Raw genomic sequence first — 18,512 nt, forward strand, 5'->3', positions numbered from 1 at the left:
GTTTAATAAAATAAATAAAATGGGCTCCTTTACTAGACTACACGCGCACATTCATCCACTCACAAAATATCTCCAGCCTCTAAACAGTGGTGAATGGAAAGAGACATCTTGTACACCAAACACCAAAAAGTGTAATGACATTTGGCGATTGGCACATTGCATTTTGGCTCGTAGGTTGGTATACCACCCGTTTAAGTCCATTTTTCATGTCTCTGACATGTGGTAATTCTAAATAATGGTGTAATAGCTTACAGTTTTCTTGACATTTTGTTTTAATTATTGTGAAAGGCTCATGTCGAGAGCATCCTGACTGGTTGCATCACCACCTGGTATGGCAACTGCTTGGCATCTGACCGTAAGGCGCTACAGAGGGTAGTGTGTACAGCCCAGTACATCACTGGGGCCAAGCTTCCTGCCATCCAGGACCTATATAATAGGCGGTGTCAGAGGAAAGACCATAAAATTGTCAGACTCCAGTCACCCAAGTCATAGACTGTTTTCTCTGCTACCGCACAGCAAGCGGTACCGGAGTGCCAGGTCTATGACCAAAAGGCTCCTTAACAGCTTCTACCCCAAAGCCATAAGACTGCTGAGCAATTAATCAAATGGCCACCGGAGGATTTACATTGACCCCCCCTTCCATTTGTTTTGTACACTGCTGCTACTCGCTATTTAATATCAATGCATAGTCACTTCACCCCTACCTACATGGACAAATGAACTCAACTAACCTGTACCCCCGCACACTGACTCAGTACCGGTACCCCCTGTACATAGCCCCCTTATTTTATTGTGTTACTTTTTACTTTCATTTATTTGGTAAATATTTTCTTAACTCTTCTTGAACTGCACTGTTGATTAAGGGCTTGTAAGTAAGTATTTCACAGTAAGGTCTACACTTGTTGTATTCAGAGCATGTGACAAAGTTGGATTTGATTTGATGTGTTACCACTATGGCTTACCCTGATATGTATTTTGCCTCACTTTCACCCCTGTCATTACAATACATCTCCACCCACCCGTGACACCTGGCCATGCAAACCGAACTCCACCATTGGTCTCACGTGGGAAAGCATGCTCACGCGAGAGAAGGAACACCCACTTACACAGACAGGAACCTTGACCATTTTTTCAAACGGTAAACTGCTTGAGTAGACATCTTCATTTATCCACCATCGTTGGCTAGAGCCCTTGATTCTCAACGCTCGCTGTTTTCGCTGATGCCATGCTGGGCTAGGGGCTTCGGAGAGAAAAGGCATTTGCCTGTATCCGGGTTAGACATGGAAGGAAAAAAGTTTCATGTCTGTCTGAAAACGTATAACATGAGCTTGCTCTAACAGACGGTATTTATGCGGATATTTGATACTCTTGCGCTTTTTCATTTTACGCTAACGTCGTTTTCTTGTTAGCTAACGTTAGCTGTCTGGCTTCTTTTGTGTTCTGCTTTTCTTCCTCTTTTTTTTTCATTAGCCAGTTAGCTTGCTAGCTCGACTGGACTTTATGCCTGAGATGTGGACTTGATCATGGCCGCACAAGTGGCAACAGCCCCAACATCAAATGGTAAGAAAAGGTCGAATTTAGCTAGTAGCTTGAGTCAAGATTTGAAATCTGGCAAGTCTGGAGTAGTTGGTGGAGCTGTGCTTGGGGTAGGAAATGGGACTAGCGTTCATGCTATGAATAATGTAGAACGCCATGAACTGAACCCGACCAGCAGAGCTCGAGCTTCTCCTGCAAACAACGATTCGAATCCACGTGAGAAGGAAAGTAGAGATTCTAGATCGGCGTCTTTTTCGACTTCAAATTCTAGCATGGAGACGGGAATGTTTGTTAGTCATAAAGTGAAAAATGTTGGTGGCGAAGATACTCCATCTCTCCACCATACACCTCCTCAGCAACAGCCATTCAACCAATTCCTTCAGCACCAACAACGCCAAATTCAGAACAACAACCAGCAGTCGCTACATGGAGAAAGTGGAAACCGCCAACATGGAGGAAAAGGGAATGTTGTTTTAGGGAATACAGTCGAACGCCATCAGCAACAGGAAATGCTGAATAAAAATGAGGACGACCAACCGAGCAAAACGGAAGACCGGTTGGACAGCAGGTACGAGCATGCCAGTTCGGGACCAACAAATAACAACATCAACCCGTCCCAAAGTGGTACCAGCTCTGTTTCGGAGTTTAATAGTTATTATGGAAATGGTAAAGGAGGGCCTTGCTTTGATCAACATGGCGGACAACAAAGCCCTGGGTCTGGGATAATGCATTCGGTACAACAGAATATGGATCAAGTTCAACAAAACTCCCACGAAGGGTACCACAACAACCCGTACAACCACTACCCGACTTACCGACCTGGCTACGGTAATAGTGGATATGGGATGATGAGTCCCTCTCGGCAGGGGAACAACATGATGGGCCTAGGCAGCAACACGGCGGCTGCTAATCATAGCAAAGCTGCCATGGCCGCTGCCTCTTCTGGTGGTGCTAATGTTGGAGGGTTTCAGAGATTTCCAGGGCAAACTCAGCAACATCCTTCGGGGGCTACCCCAACTCTCAACCAACTACTGACATCCCCGAGTCCTATGATGCGGGGCTATGGCGGTGGCTATCAAGATTACACTAATCCCTCTGCTCAACAACAACAATCGAGCATGGGGCTGACCAAAGACATAAACCCCCAATACGGTTCAGTTACACATGTTTGGGGAGGACAACAAAGAAATCACCCTGCCATGAGCCCTGGAAACAACGGACAAGGAAGCGGCAGATCACAGGTAAATTATACATTCATTGTCACTTTTTTTGGACTAATTTGCCAAACTAACTAAGCTTTCCAGGCGGTTTTGTAGTTAACTAACGTTACCCTAGCTAAATTAATGTAGCTATGGTCAGAGAGACACGTTAGGGAACGTTATGCCAATATGCCAGCCAGTGCGGCTAGGACTTCCAGACTTCTGAGTCTGGCTGTATATTTGTGTAGCTACATTACAGTACCTAACATTCTACTGTATAATATATACACATGCAGGCGGAGATAACATCCACGTTGTCATTTTATGAATTCAGCAGCCATATGGGCAGTTAGCAAACTTATGTTTTGGCTGCTTGAAGTTGGCATTAAATGTGGCTTCCGGTTGGGGACAACAAAGTGATCCGTTTCAGTTAGTTTGCGTCCTAGTTTCTATAGTCTTTGCTCCAACATTTTAAAACCATTTTAGCTATACATAGTTCCAAGTAAACTTATACATTCGTGGTGATTCAATTAAAAAACATTATTTGCAATTTAACTTGTGGACTTACAAAAAATATCGTCGACCCTTCCATCTAATGTTCCGCTTGCTTAAAAACCAAGGACCATTCTAACTAGCATTGACTTGCTAACTAGCAATGCTGGCTCTATCTAGCTAGTAGTCAGGTCAGAATGTGTGCAACTGCTGAGCTATTGAAGTATCCATTTCAAATCTCAAAAAGCATATCAACGTATGTTGAACAAGTACAATTCTTACTAGCTAACGCTAGCATTCGTTTGTTGATATCCAGCGAACTATTTATTATACACTCTAAATTGTTATGTGCTAGCTATAGCATAGCCTGATAACATTTAGCTTTGTAACACTAGTTTGAGGGCCTCGCGTTGGCTAGCTAGATATGCTCCTTGGCCCATATTGTGCATAAAGAGTTGCCAACGCCTTTAAAGAATATATTATGCTAGTAGCTAGCTATGTTCCCATGTTGCAATCAATTGGTTAGAGAGATTTCAATAGCTGGTGTCCAGCTAGCTCTTGATCATGACTTTCAGTTCCATTACGTAAGTCATTGGAGGAAGGCGTCTTCTGTATTAAGAGCTGTGACGCGTGGTCTGGACATTGACACGCATCGCCGGTGGGTACGGTTTTGGTAGCATAAGGACCTTTCATATATTGACAAAGAATAATACATTAAATTGATACACACATTTTTAGGGTTAAGGTTCACACATGGACATATTTCCATGTTATAGCGATTGTTTACAGGAAACGTAATGTGCTAATTGGCTGTCTCTGAGTCCCCGAACACCTGTGTGTAAATGGCATACATACACCACAAACGTGTTGCCAGTGGACAATACTGTCGGCTGCAACTCTTGTTAAAACGGTGTATGGTATGTGTATTTTGCATTTATGAAATTATTGTGAAAGTAGAGGGATTTATGTTTCTAGATCAATACCGCAATTAAGACTTGATTCACATTTTAACTTAAGAGTATTTCACTGTTTTGGCTTCCAGCGCCAATTCTCACTTTAAACAGAACATGTAAGGTCCTTGGACTAAGGAGTAACGTTAGGCTCCTGTAGTCCAATATTTGGCAAGTATACAGCTTGCACTTCTGAGGGCACTTTGGAAGTTTTGAGAATTGGAGTGACATTTGACAGCTACTGCCTAGTTTACATAATATTGCATCTGCTTGGTTCTCACCATCTATCAAATGTGTGTATTTCCACTGCAGATGTAAATAGAGATGTCTACTGTGTTCTTGCCTAATTTCTTAATCCCTTCAGTAATGGTGTGGGGTAGGATTCAGGATTGTGTTCTGTTTACATTGTGTAATGAAATCTCTAACACTGGCTGCTTGCTTCATTTATCTAGTGATGTGATCCTGCTTTTTGGCAGGGAGCCCATTATGTGGTCTCACCTCCCATAGTGGTTGAGCCCCTGACCTTCACACATGCAGATTAGCCATGTGCCTGATCCCACCACCAGCCAGCTATTTACCTCAGCAGGAGCATGTGCGCACGTGTGCGTGCACTGGTCAGTCCTGCCCGGTGACAACCTGCTCTAAAAACCTGTTTCAAGGCATCATTGTCTTATTGTAATGTGGGCATGCTTTCTTTCTGGAAAAAATTTGAATACAATTTCTACCTCACACCAGCGTTAAAAAAAAATAGGTTTCAGATAGACGCTTCTTTGTGTATTTACCAGCTCATACCCGCTGTCTCCATCAGATTGAGATTCTGTCACTGACAAGCCTACAGTAAATGTCTAATTTGGAAGTTAATGATCTTCAGAGGTATTGTAATTGAATCTTAAATTAGGCTTATTAAAGAGGACGTGCCCTGTTTTTCTAGCAGCTCGCTCTAATTCAGGCTTTGAGCACACAAACTTTGGAGCTTCAGAAGAAATACGGAGGAGAGACACCAAAATAGCTTTGATGCTCGCTTTGGTCTTTGACCATGCTATCCAACGATCTAGTTATGGTATATTTTGACAAATCAATTGGGTATATTTACAACAAAGATGCCGTTTGTGGATATAGGCCTATAGCAAGATGCTCTGCTAAATGCAGATATTTATTGCCTATAATGTGCAGGATGGTTCTATTCATGACAAGCCTGGACGTCAGTGTGTTGGCCACTTCATTGTGGGTTAGAGAGGGTTCGTTCCATGCCTTTTGGAGTCAGACAAACCTGACATTGGGTGTTCAAAACACTTTTTACACTGCTGGCATATTTATCATAGTTTTGTCAGAATTGCACTGGTTATCGGAGTTTTGTTTTGAAAAGGCTTTGTCTAAAATGTAGGGCTGTCCCGGACCAAAGAATGATCTTATTCAACCGAAAGTCATCTGTTCTTTCGACCAATCGGTTGGTCAAAATTCTCAAATGTGTATTTCTCCATGAAGACACACCCTATGCATTTTAATAAAATGAACTATATATGCATTGAGCTTGTCTGATGCTTTACGCGCATTGTTTAAAATAAGACATACATTACTTGAGGGAGCCAAAGATCAAGATAAACCTAACCTGACCATCCTCCTACTGGCATTTGCAGATTCTGCGGTTACTCTCCTGAAGTTATCGGTAATAGGCTACACGAGGAGTCAGCGACCTTTATCACATGGCATGTCAATTTATCTTACCATTTCTACCGATCTGCATGCCAGTTCTGGTTTTCATATGCACATTTTTGTGGAAAGGTTTCATTTATGATAACATCTTTTGTATCTCAATCATTGTCATGTGGCTATTAACTTGGATCTGGCCTGAAGCTCATGCTAGCGAACTTGCAACGCTTTAAAATATTCTGTGCCCTCAGTTTCCCACACCAGTAAGCTCAGGACAGACACAGCTGTAGACTATTTGCGCAACGGATACGAAGTAATTGGGTAGGTCTATTTTATGACTTTTCCACTGGATCAGAGCATGACATTTGTCCCTTTTCACACAGTTGTTTTTCAAATACACTGTGGAGCTATTGTCATTCTCAATGGATGTAAAAACAGACTTTGCTTGCTTGCGGTTTGAGGTGAGGAAAACATAACTCTGGAGGTGTGTTTGTCCTGTTGAAAAACAAATGATAGTCCCATTAAGCGCAAACCAGATGGGATGGCCTATCGCTTCAGAATGTTGTGGTAGCCATGCTGGTTAAGTGTGCCTTGAATTCTAAATAAGTCACTGACAGTGTCATCTGTAAAGCACCATCACACCACCTCCATGCTTCACCGTGGGAACCACACATACGGGGGTCATCTGTTCATCTACTCTGTGTCTCACAAAGACACGACAGTTGCAACCAAAAATTTGGACCCATCAGACCAAAGGACAGATTTCCACAGGTCTAATGTCCATTGCTTGTGTTTCTTGGCTCAAGCAAGTCTCTTCTTATTGGTGTCCTTTAGTCGTGGTTTCTTTGCAGCAATTTGACCATGAAGGCCTGGCACACAGTACTACATGGAACTCTATTCCACATCAAGTAACTGACACAAGCGGTAAAATTTGATTAAATTGTTTTTTTTAAACACCTTATGGAACAGCGGGGACTGTGCACAACCCAAACATAGACACAGACACATGTATGTACACACACACATGGATTTAGTAATGTAGATATGTGGTGGAGTAGAGGCCCGAGGGCACACAGTGTGTTGTGAAATCTGTCAATGTATTGTACTGTTTTAAAATGGTATAAACTACCTTAATTTTGCTGGACCCCAGGAAGAGTAGCTGCTGCTTTGACAGCAGCTAATGGGGATCCATAATAAATACAAATTCACGTCGTCTCCTCTGAACAGTTGATGTTCATGTGACTTTTGAACTCTGAAGCATCTGCACCATCGAGGGCATTCTGACTGGTTGCATCACCGCCTGGTATGGCATCTGCTCGGCCTCCGACAGCAAGACACTGCAGAGGGTAGTGCGTACGGCCCAGTACATCGCTGGGGCCAAGCTTTCTGCCATCCAGGAACTCTATACCAGATGGTGTCAGCGGAAGGTCCAAAAAATTGCCAGTGACTCCAGCCACCCTAGTCATAGACTGTTCTCTCTGCTACCACATGGCAGGCGGTAAAACATACAAATGCTTAACTGCCTCGTTCAGGGGCAGAACGACATATTTTCACCTTGTCAGCTCGGAGGAACCAATCTTGCAGCCTTACAGTTAACTATTACAACGTAATAACGACCTGCCTCTCTCTCTCTCGTTGCACTCCACAAGGAGGCTGCCTGTTACGCGAATGCAGTAAGCCAAGGTAAGTTGCTAGCTAGCATTAAACTTCTTATAAAAAACAATCATCACTAGTTAACTACACATTGTTGATGATATTACTAGTTATTATCTAGCGTGTCCTGCGTTGCATATAATCTGACTAAGCATACAAGTATCTAAGTATCTGACTGAGCGGTGGTAGGCAGAAGCAAGCGCATAAACATTCATTCAAACAGCACTTTCGTGCGTTTTGCCAGCAGCTCTTCGTTGTGCGTCAGGAATTGCGCTGTTTATGACTTCAAGACTATCAACTCCCGAGATTAGGCTGGTGTATCCGAAGTGAAATGGCCAGCTAGTTAGCGCGCGCTAATAGCGTTTCAATCGTCACTCGCTCTGAGCCTTGCAGTGGTTGTTTCCCTTGCTCTGCATGGGTAACGCTGCTTCGAGGGTGGCTGTTGTCGTTGTGTTCCTGGTTCAAGCCCAGTGAGGAGCGAGGAGAGGGACGGAAGCTATACTTTTACACTGGCAATACTAAAGTGCCTATAAGAACATTCAATAGTCAAAGGTTAATGAAATACAAACGTATAGAGGGAAATAGTCCTATAATAACTACAACCTAAAACTTCTTACCTGGGAATATTGAAGACTCATGTTAAAAGGAACCACCAGCTTTCATATGCTCATGTTCTGAGCAAGGAATTGAAACGTTATTTTTCTTACATAGCACATATTGCATTTTTACTTTCATCTCCAACACTTTGTTTTTGCATTATTTAAACCAAATTGAACGTGTTTCATTATTTACTTGTCATTATTACAAATTTTTCTCTCTTTCTGATTAATCGGTATTGGCTTTTTTGATCCTCCAATAATCGGTATCGGCTTTGAAAAATCATATTCGGTCGACCTCTAGTCCCCACCCAAGCCCCCATTTTTATGCTGCTGCTACTGTTTATTATCCATGCATAGTCACTTTACCTCTACATACGAGTGCATATTACCTTGACTAACCGGTGCCCCCGCACATTGACACTGTACCGGAACCTCCTGTACATAGCCTCGCTACTGTTTATTTTATTGTTGCGCCTTTAATTATTTGTTCTAAATTTTTTTTTCTTACAACTGCATTGATTGTTAAGGGCTTGTATTCGGCCATGTGACAAATAAAACATGATTTGATTATTTGGGCTGCAATCAAAGGCTGTTAACTCTAATGAACTTGTCTTCTGCAGCAGAGGTAACTCTGGGTCTTTCTTTCCTTTGACGGTCCTCATGAGAGCCAGTTTCATCATAGCGCTTGATGGTTTTTGCGACTGCACTTGAAGAAACTTTCAAAGAAACGTGTCTTACAGTAATGGACTGTTGTTTCTCTTTGCTTGTTTGAGCTATTCCTGCCATAATAGGGACTTGGTCTTTTACCAAATAGGGCTAACCTTTGTATACCACCCATACCTTGTCACAAAACAACTCATTGGCTCAAACAAATGAAGAAGTAAAGAAATTCCACAAATGTACTTTTATCAAGGCACCCCTGTTAATTGAAGTGCATTCAAGGTGACTACCTCACGAAGCTGGTTGAGAGAAAGCCAAGCCTGTGCAAAGCTCTCAAGGCAAAGGGTGGCTACTTTGAAGAATCTCATAAAATATATTTTGATTTATTTAACACTTTTTTTTGGTTACTACATGGTTCCATATGTGATTTCAGAGTTGACGTCTTCACTATTATTCTACAATGTAAAATAAAGGAAAAACATTGAATGAGTTGGTGTGTCAATTTTTGAATGGTACTGTGCTTACGTACATAACAACCATGGTGTGCTTTCTGGATTAAGAGCAAGCTTATGCCATGGTAGATAGGCCAATAGAGGATAAAATTAGCTTCTTTATTTCTTCAAGGTCACAATACGAGGTCTTTTCCATTTTGCCACAATTACCGACCTGTTTCAATAAGCAGAGGCAATATCCCTGATCTTACCTGTGCACATAGCTATGTCTTCCTTTTAGGTAGGTTATACATAATATATCTCACACACACATGAATTCACCCATAATCAAACAAAACATTCTCAATTTGGGTATATTGCATCAAGTTGTTTTCTGATAATATCAATGTCTCCCTTAATTTGTTTTTTTTTTTGTATAAATGTTCAGTCACGGTTGAAAAAGGTCAGACATTTCAGTTGCCCAGGCTCCCCCTGTGGATAGATCCCATTGATAAACTTTATTTAACTAGGCAGGTCAGTTAAGACATTCTTATTTACAATGACAGCCTGGGAACAGTGGCTTGTTCAGGGGCAGAACAACATGTTGTTGTTTTTTACCATGTCAGCTCGGGGATTCGGTCTTGCAACCTTGCAGTTACTGGCCCAACACTAATCAATGAATCTGAAATGATAACTTAAAACACAAAATATAAATATCCATTAATAAAGTTCTTATAGCTTATTAGATACATTTCCACTTCCGGAACACATACTAAAATTAAAACATACAGCCCTTTCTTAGTAAAAAGTAAAAAAATATATTTAAAAAAATAGTCGTCTTTCCACCATATAGTCAGACACATTCTACCTACCTACTAGCTATTCTGGCAGTTGGCATATCCAACAGTCTATTCCAAAGTCTCACCTCACGGGGTTATTTTGACAAATAATTTATAAACATAGCGAACAAAGTCAGTGATAAGGCGTCTCCTTGTTTTACACCTGAGGGTGTGGGAAATCAATCTGTACGATATTAACACGCACACAAGCAATTGGTACTTTGTAAAGATACTGGATTGCATGATACAATTTCCCATCAATCCCTGTCTTTAACAAACTATAGGCTAAAAGATGACTGAAACATGCAAAAGTAGGCTTTGTGTAATCTGTCTTATTGTACAGACGGAGAAGATATGATCTATAGAGGCTCTGGATTTACCAAAACCATTTTGTTCTTCCACTAGAATGTTTTGATTCTCAAAAGGTAATTAGCCTATTGTTGAGGATGGATGAATATCATTTTATAGACTTTACTTCATGAACTTATGCCTCTAATTCAGTCACATTGTTTTGAATTTAATTTCAGAATGGAATTAACTATAGACTTATGGATGGCAGTGTACTGTACTCAAAACAAATTTGGATTTTAAAACTTAATTAGGCAGTTCATCAATGTCAAACCCATTTTTTTGCAGCGTCAATCACCTTAACTTCGACGGCACTGTGTGTAACCCATACTTAAAGGAGCTTTTCTGTGGCAGAAGTTTTCAGACAACATTACCTTTTCCACATTTTTACGTTACAGCCTTATTCTAAAATGTATTCAATAGTTTTTTAGTTCAATAGTTCTTCCCCTCATCAATTGACATAATACCCCATAATAAAAAGCAAAAACATTCAAATATATATATTTTTTGGAAACTTTACAAATATTTAAAAGAAAATGGAAATATCACATTTATCTAAGTACTCAGTACTTCACAGCATTGAGACTTCATGGGTATGATGCTACAAGCTTGGCACACCTGTATTTGGGGAGTTTCTTCCATTCTTCTCTGCAGATCCTCTCAAGCGCTGTCGGGTTGGATGGAGAGCTTTGCTGCACAGCTACTTTCAGGTCTCTCCAGAGATGTTTGATCAGGTTCAAGTCCGGGCTCTGGCTGGGCCACCCGAGGACATTGAGAGTTGTCCCGACGCCACTCCTGCATTGTCTTGGCTCTGTGCTTAGGGTCGTTGTCCCGGTGGAAGGTAAACCTGAGAGCTCTGGAGCAGGTTTTCATCAAGGATATCTCTGTTCTTTGCTCCGTTCATCTTTTGCCTCGATCTTGACAAGCCTCCCAGTCTCTGCTGCTGAAAAACTTCCCCACAGCATGATGCTGCCACCACCACGCTTCCCTGTAGGGATGGTGCCAGGTTTCCTCCAGATGTGATGCTTGGCATTCAGGCAATAGAGTTCAATCTTGGCTTCATCAGACCAGAGAATCTTGTTTCTCATGGTATGAGATTCTTTAGATGATTTTTGGCAAGCTACAAGCGGGCTGTCATGGGCCTTTCCTGAGGAGTGGCTTCCATCTGGCCAGGAGTGCTGCAGAGATGGTTGTCCTTCTGGAAGTTTCTCCCATCTCCACAGAGGAACTCTAGAGCTCTGTCACAGTGACCATCATGTTCTTGGTCACCTCTATGACCAAGGCCCTTCTCCCCCGATAGCTCAGTTTGGCTGGGCGTTCAGCTCTAGGAAGAGTCTTAGTGGTTCCAAACTTCTTCCATTGATTGATTGAGGCCACTGTGGTCTTGGGGACCTTCAATGCTGCAGAATGTTTTTTGCACCCTTTCCCAGATCTGTGCCTCGACACAATCCTGTCTCCGAACGCTTAATGGACAATTCCTTAGAGCTCATGGCTTGGGTTGTCATGCACTGTCAACTGTGGCACCTTACATAGACAGGTGTGCCTTTCCAAATCATGTCCATGCTAATTTACCACAGATGGACTCCAAGATGTAGAAACTTCTCAAGGATGATCAATGGAAACAGGATACACCTGTGCTCAGTTTTGAGTGTCATGGCAAAGGGTCTGAACTTTTGTAAAGGCATTTCTATTAATACATTTGCGAAAGTTTTTGCTTTGTCATTATAGTGTGTAGATTGCTGAGGATTATGATTTTATTTTTAAATCCATTTTAGAATAAGGCTGTAACGTATCAATGTGGAAAAAGTCAAGGGGTCTGAATACTTTCCGAATCCACTGTGTGTTCAGTGGTGTGAAGTACTACTTAAGTCATTTTTGTGGGTTTTTGTACTTTACTAGTACTTCACTACGTTCCTAAAGAAAATTATGTACTTTTTACTCCATACATGACAATCAAAAGTTCTGATTACAATTTGAATGCTTAGCAGTACATGGAAAAAGGTCCAGTTCACACTGGAGAGAACGTCCCTGGTCATCTCTACTGCCTCTGATCTGGTGGACTCACTAAACATAAACGCTTCCTTTGTAAATTGTGTTGGAGTGTGCCCTTGGCTGTCAAAAGTAATAAAAAGGAAATTGTGCTGGTTTGTTAAATGTAATTAATTTAAGGAATTCTACTTTATTTTACTTCAGTATGAAAATGTAGTATTTTTTTCCCCCACCACTTAATTGCATTTCAAATCTGATACCTTTTAGACTTTTACTTGAGTTATTTTATATTAAGATCTTTTATTTTTACTCAAGTATGACAATTGTGTACTTTTTCCACCTCTGTGTTGATCAGAGGGTTTTAACATTGCATTTTAGTTCTCAGGGAACATATGTCTTAATACAATTCTTCCTCAAAATATGCCACATTTTTGTTACCAAAGAACAAACTATCAAACCACTTCTCCCAGTCCTTAAGTACCTGTGTAATATCAGAGTTCAAACCCCCCTGCTCTTCCCTGACTTTCATTGTAATTTTCTCATGTCGTTTTGGTCCTAACTTATTTGGCTCAAACGGTTGAGGATTCCTGTAACTGTGGCGGCAGGTAGCCTAATGGTAAGAGCGTTGGACTAGTAACTGAAAGGTTGCAAGATCGAATCCCCAAGCCGACAAGGTAAAACAAAATCTGTCGTTCTGCCCCTGAACAAGGCAGTTAACCCACTGTTCCTAGGCCGTCATTGAAAATAAGAATTTGTTCTTAACTGAATAAAGGTAGAAAAGAAATCTCTTCAAGGTGTAATAACCGCCCTCTCTGATATCTCAGTTTGAATAGGCACAGTCTTTAATCAAACATGCTGGTTTTTCTTAAATTCCTTCCTGAAATGTTCTCTTGTATTTCTATCTTTACACTGTAAAAATACATATTCAGCTTTGTGTATGACATTCTGACCGGACCGCTCGCGCGCCTACGCCCGCATGTTGATTTTTGTCCACCCACCCCAGACGCAATCAGGACACACAGGTTGAAATATCAAAACAAACTCTGAACCAACTATATTAATTTGGTGACAGGTCGAAAAGCATTAAACATTGATGGCAATTTAGCTAGCTAGCTTGCTGTTGCTAGCTAATTTGTCCTGGGATTTAAACATTTGGTTATTATTTTACCTGAAATGCACAAGGTCATCTACTCTGACAATTAATCCACAGCTAAAAGGGATAGTTAGTTTCTAGTAATCTCTCCTCCTTCAGGCTTCTTCTTCTTTGGCCTTCATATGGCGGTTGGCAACCAACTTTAAGGTGCATTACCACCTCCGACTGGAGTGTGGACCTCAGTTTATCTTTCAATCACCCACATGGGTATATGCTCCTCAAAAACCAATGAGGAGATGGGAGAGACCGGACTTGCAGGCCGTCAAACGTCACACATAGAACCAAGTTCTATTGTAGCGCCAGGCTATGCAAAAGGTGAGCGGTGTGAGTGCAATGATTGAATAGCATGTATGTGTACTTTTATTTTGCAACGCTCACGTGTGCGATGCAAGCGGTGTGGTCAGCATTTTACTGACCATAGATCCCTTAACTAGTCATTCCAATAAGGCTTGTAATCTTTCCTGGATTTGGGTCTATTCTTTATTTTCGTTTTTTTCCCACATTTCAGAGTATATAATATCACAATTTTTCATACCACACATCAAAATCAAATGTTGTTTTTTGGAATCTTTGCAGGGTTTCGATGAGTTTCACCAGAGCTCTACATGCCATTTCAGAACATAGAAAGTAGAGGTCAACCGATTTAAAAAAAAAAAATGATTTTTCAACGCCGATACCGATTTTATTGGAGGATTAAAAAAAGCTGATACCGATTTAATCGGCCCATTTTTAAATAAATGTATTTGTAATAATGACAATTACAACAATACTGAATGAACACTTATTTTAACTTAATATAATACATCAATAAAATCAATTTAGCCTCAAATAAATAATGAAACATGTTCAATTTGGTTTAAATAATGCAAAAACAAAGTGTTGGAGAAGAAAGTAAAAGTGCAATATGTGCCATGTAAGAAAGCTAACGTTTTAAGTTCCTTGCTCAGAACATGAGAACATATGAACGCTGGTGGTTCCTTTTAACATGGGTCTTCAATATTCCCAGGTAAGAAGTTTTAGGTTGTAGTTATTATAGGAATTATAGGACTATTTCTCTCTATACTATTTGTATTTCATGTATCTTTGACTATTGGATGTTCTTATAGGCACTTTAGTATTGCCAGTGTAACAGTATAGCTTCTGTACCTCTCCTCGCTCCTACCTGGGCTCGAACCAGGAACACAACGACAACAGCCACCCTCGAAGCAGGTTACCCATGCAGAGCAAGGGGAACAACTACTCCAAGTCTCAGAGCGAGTGATGTTTGAAACGCTATTAGCGCACACCCCGCTAACTAGCTAGCCATTTCACATCACATCATTACACGAGCCTAATCTCGGGATGGACTAAGTTGACCGTAAGGTTGCAAGATTGAATCCCCTGCACTGACTAGGTAAAAATCTGCCGCTCTACCCCTGAACGAGGCAGTTAACCCACCGTTCCTAGGCCGTCATTGAAAATAAGAATGTGTTCCTAACTGACTTGCCTAGTTAAATAAAGATTAAATAAAGGTAAAAAAATTAAAAATTGGCAAAACGGATTTCCGATTGTTATGAGAACTTGAAATCGGCCCTAATTAATCGGCCACTCCGATTAATCGGTCGACCTCTGATAGAAAGTCATTTGGCACTTTTCTTTAATTACATTCAAGCCTGTATCGTTTGCTCCAAATGATGCACAGTAATACCTGGCTGAGAAAGTTTGTGGCCAACCAGAAAGAGTAATCAGGAAGTCTATTTTTTTCTTTCCAGTTTAAGTCAAAACATCTGCATTCTTCAACCATCTGTGTAGGAGAACACCTTAAATGCCAAACAAGTTTCTAGACAGTCGTGGCAACTATGCAGGCAACTATGAAGTCCATCACAGCTTTTCCTTTGACAGATACTGTATGGATGTAAAGTTATCGCTTAACGGGCATATCCTTCCATTAATTATACATGTTAGTCCCGATGGAATTCTAATAGGGTTTCCCCATGATGAGTAACAAAGTAATCCAAAGCAACAGGCCATGTACCATCATCAATATAATTTATATGTAGTCATCTAGCCTCCCAATTTGTTAAGATCCCCACAAACAGTGGGGAGAACAAGTATTTGATACACTGCCGATTTTGCAGGTTTTCCTACTTACAAAGCATGTAGAGGTCTGTCATTTTTATCATAGGTACACTTCAACTGTGAGAGACGGAATCTAAAACAAAAATCCAGAAATGTATTGCATGACATAAGTATTTGATCACCTACCAACCAGTAAGAATTACGGCTCACAGACCTGTTAGTATTCCTTTAAGAAGCCCTCCTGTTCTCCACTCATTACCTGTATTAACTGCACCTGTTTTAACTCGTTACTTGTATAAAAGACACCTGTCCACACACTCAATCAAACAGACTCCAACCTCTCCACAATGGCCAAGACCAGAGAGCTGTGTAAGGACATCGGGGATAAAATTGTAGACCTGCACAAGGCTGGGATGGGCTACAGGACAATAGGCAAGCAGCTTGGTGAGAGGGCAACATCTGTTGGCGCAATTATTAGAAAATGAAAGAAGTTCAAGATGACGGTCCATCACCCTCGGTCTGGTGCTCCATGCAAGATATCATCTCGTGGGGCATCAATGATCATGAGGAAGGTGAGGGATCAGCCCAGAACTACACGGCAGGACCTGGTCAATGACCTGAAGAGAGCTGGGACCACAGTCTCAAAGAAAACCATTAGTAAAACACTACGCCGTTATGGATTAAAATCCTGCAGCGCAGGCAAGGTCCCCCTGCTCAAGCCAGCGCATGTCCAGGCCCGTCTGAAGTTTGTCAATGACCATCTGGATGATCCAGAGGAGGAATGGGAGAAGGTCATGTGGTCTGATGAGACAAAAATAGAGCTTTTTGGTCTAAACTCCACTTGCCGTGTTTGGAGGAAGAAGAACGATAAGTACAACCCCAAGAGCACCATCCCAACCGTGAAGCATGGAGGTGGAAACATCATTCTTTGGGGATGCTTTTCTGCAAAGGGGACAGGACGACTGCACCGTATTGAGGGGAGGATGGATGGGGCCATGTATCGCGAGATCTTGGCCAACAACCTCCTTCCCTCAGTAAGAGCATTGAAGATGGGTCGTGGCTGGGTCTTCCAGCATGACAACGACCCGAAACACACTGCCAGGGCAACTAAGGAGTGACTCTATAAGAAGCATCTCAAGGTCCTGGAGTGGCCTAGCCAGTCTCCAGACCTGAACCCAATAGAAAATCTTTGGTGGGAGCTTAAAGTCCGTATTGCCCAGCGACAGCCCTGAAAACTGAAGGATCTGGAGAAGGTCTGTATGGAGGAGTGGGCCAAAATCCCTGTTGCAGTCTGTGCAAACCTGGTCAAGAACTACAGGAAACATATGATCTCTGTAATTGCAAACAAAGGTTTCTGTACCAAATATTAAGTTCTGCTTTTCTGATGTATCAAATACTTATGTCATGCATTAAAATGCTAATTAATTACTTAAAAATCATACAATGTGATTTTCATGGATTTTTGTTTTAGATTCTGTCTCTCACAGTTGAAGTGTACCTATGATAAAAATTAGACCTCCTACATGCTTTGTAAGTAGGAAACACTTCCGATTTTGCAGGTTATCGAATACTTGTTCTCCCCACTGTATGTAAATAGCATCTACTTCTGAATATAGGTATACTTGACTTAACAAATGACTATAGGAGGATGTGGACTGTTCATTTGGAAAATAGCATGAAAACACACAACTTTACACACATTCCCACTCCCCCAGAGCCCCAAGGGGCTCTCACATTAGTTTTTCTGTTGTCTCCATACCATACATGTCTCTCTGGTTGATCTCGTTTCACGACCCGTCCGCTTCCCGTGACGAAATAGTCCTTTCCTCCTGTTATTTCCCCCAGAAGCATCTTGAAGAGCAGTTCTATAAGGCGATCGGTGTGGGACTTGGCCGATCGAAGGAAGACTTTGTCATGATCAGGATGGCCTCGCAAGCTTTTGTTTTTCCCATAAGAGCTACTTTCTCCTCCACGGACAGACACTCTCAACTGCAATCACCTGTTTTGCAGCCTAGGCCAACCGATATCAACTGGTTCACTTTGGAGATTAGGTCCTCTTTTTCATCAGCTGGCAGTCCTGCCACGATGATAGACACGGGACTCCAGACGTCCAACTTCAAGAGCTACGCGGTCTTGTAGCTGCTTGTTATTATTCTCCAGTTGAGTCAGCAGCATAGCTGTATGATTATGCTGAATGGCTTTCTCCAAAGATGCACGTAAGCTGTCTACTTTACTATTCAGCCCTTTTTCAATACTCACCTTCATTTTGTCAATCTTTTTTCCATCTTTGTAGCTAGGCTCCTTATCTCCGTGAGATTAGCCATGCTATTGGCACTTTCTTTCTTTGATAAATTTGGCTCCATGCTTTTCTCACCACTGCGTAGATTTCTACCGGAGTCTGTATGTTTTAGCGGTTAAGTGTTTCTGTTATTGCCATTCAAGGTAGATAACCAGCTAATTTTATAGCTAGGCTAGCCAAACATTCCCCAACAAGTCTGTCAATTGACTATTTCACCCTCACAGGATTCAGCCTTCAGCTGCCTCCATTTACAGGCTGATCTTTGTTCTACACTTTGAAAACGTTTAAATAAAAATAAAAAAATAAAACGTTTTGGAAGAGTTTGGTCCCAAAAAGAAGCAGCAGTGTTTTTCACCGTATACACCGGAAGCACCCTTGGAAGTGGGTTACATGTTTCTTTTGCTTTCAACCTCATTAGAAGTGTTGCGTACGTATTTGGTCTAAAACGTGTAGGGTTTGGGTCTTTGGGATTATGTTTAGGTCATGTTTAGTAGATGTTTTTCTTTTTCAACTGTTAGCCATTTGTGTTTACCATGCTGGATTCTGGGAAATGGAAATTTGATTGGTGGTTGCTTTGGTCTTTTTGTTTCTTAACAATAATTGATTTCATTTGGATGCTGCCAGATGTACAGTAATTTTACAAAAGACAATGTTAG

The 18,512-nt window shown here is 41.4% G+C and overlaps 1 protein-coding gene across 1 annotated transcript in view; it reads left to right on the plus strand.

Annotated features, from left to right (window-relative positions):
• Positions 1-1,131: 1,131 nt before the first annotated feature.
• The window catches only part of LOC135557438 (AT-rich interactive domain-containing protein 1B-like), a 116,021-nt gene continuing 98,640 nt past the window's right edge, over positions 1,132-18,512 (plus strand). The window contains 1 exon segment of the mRNA XM_064990695.1: positions 1,132-2,777. Coding sequence (XP_064846767.1) covers positions 1,524-2,777 — 1,254 coding nt within the window. The 5' untranslated portion in view covers positions 1,132-1,523.

The sequence above is a fragment of the Oncorhynchus masou genome, chromosome 16, assembly GCF_036934945.1.
Source record: "Oncorhynchus masou masou isolate Uvic2021 chromosome 16, UVic_Omas_1.1, whole genome shotgun sequence".
In the NCBI taxonomy this organism is placed as follows: Eukaryota; Metazoa; Chordata; class Actinopteri; order Salmoniformes; family Salmonidae; genus Oncorhynchus; species Oncorhynchus masou.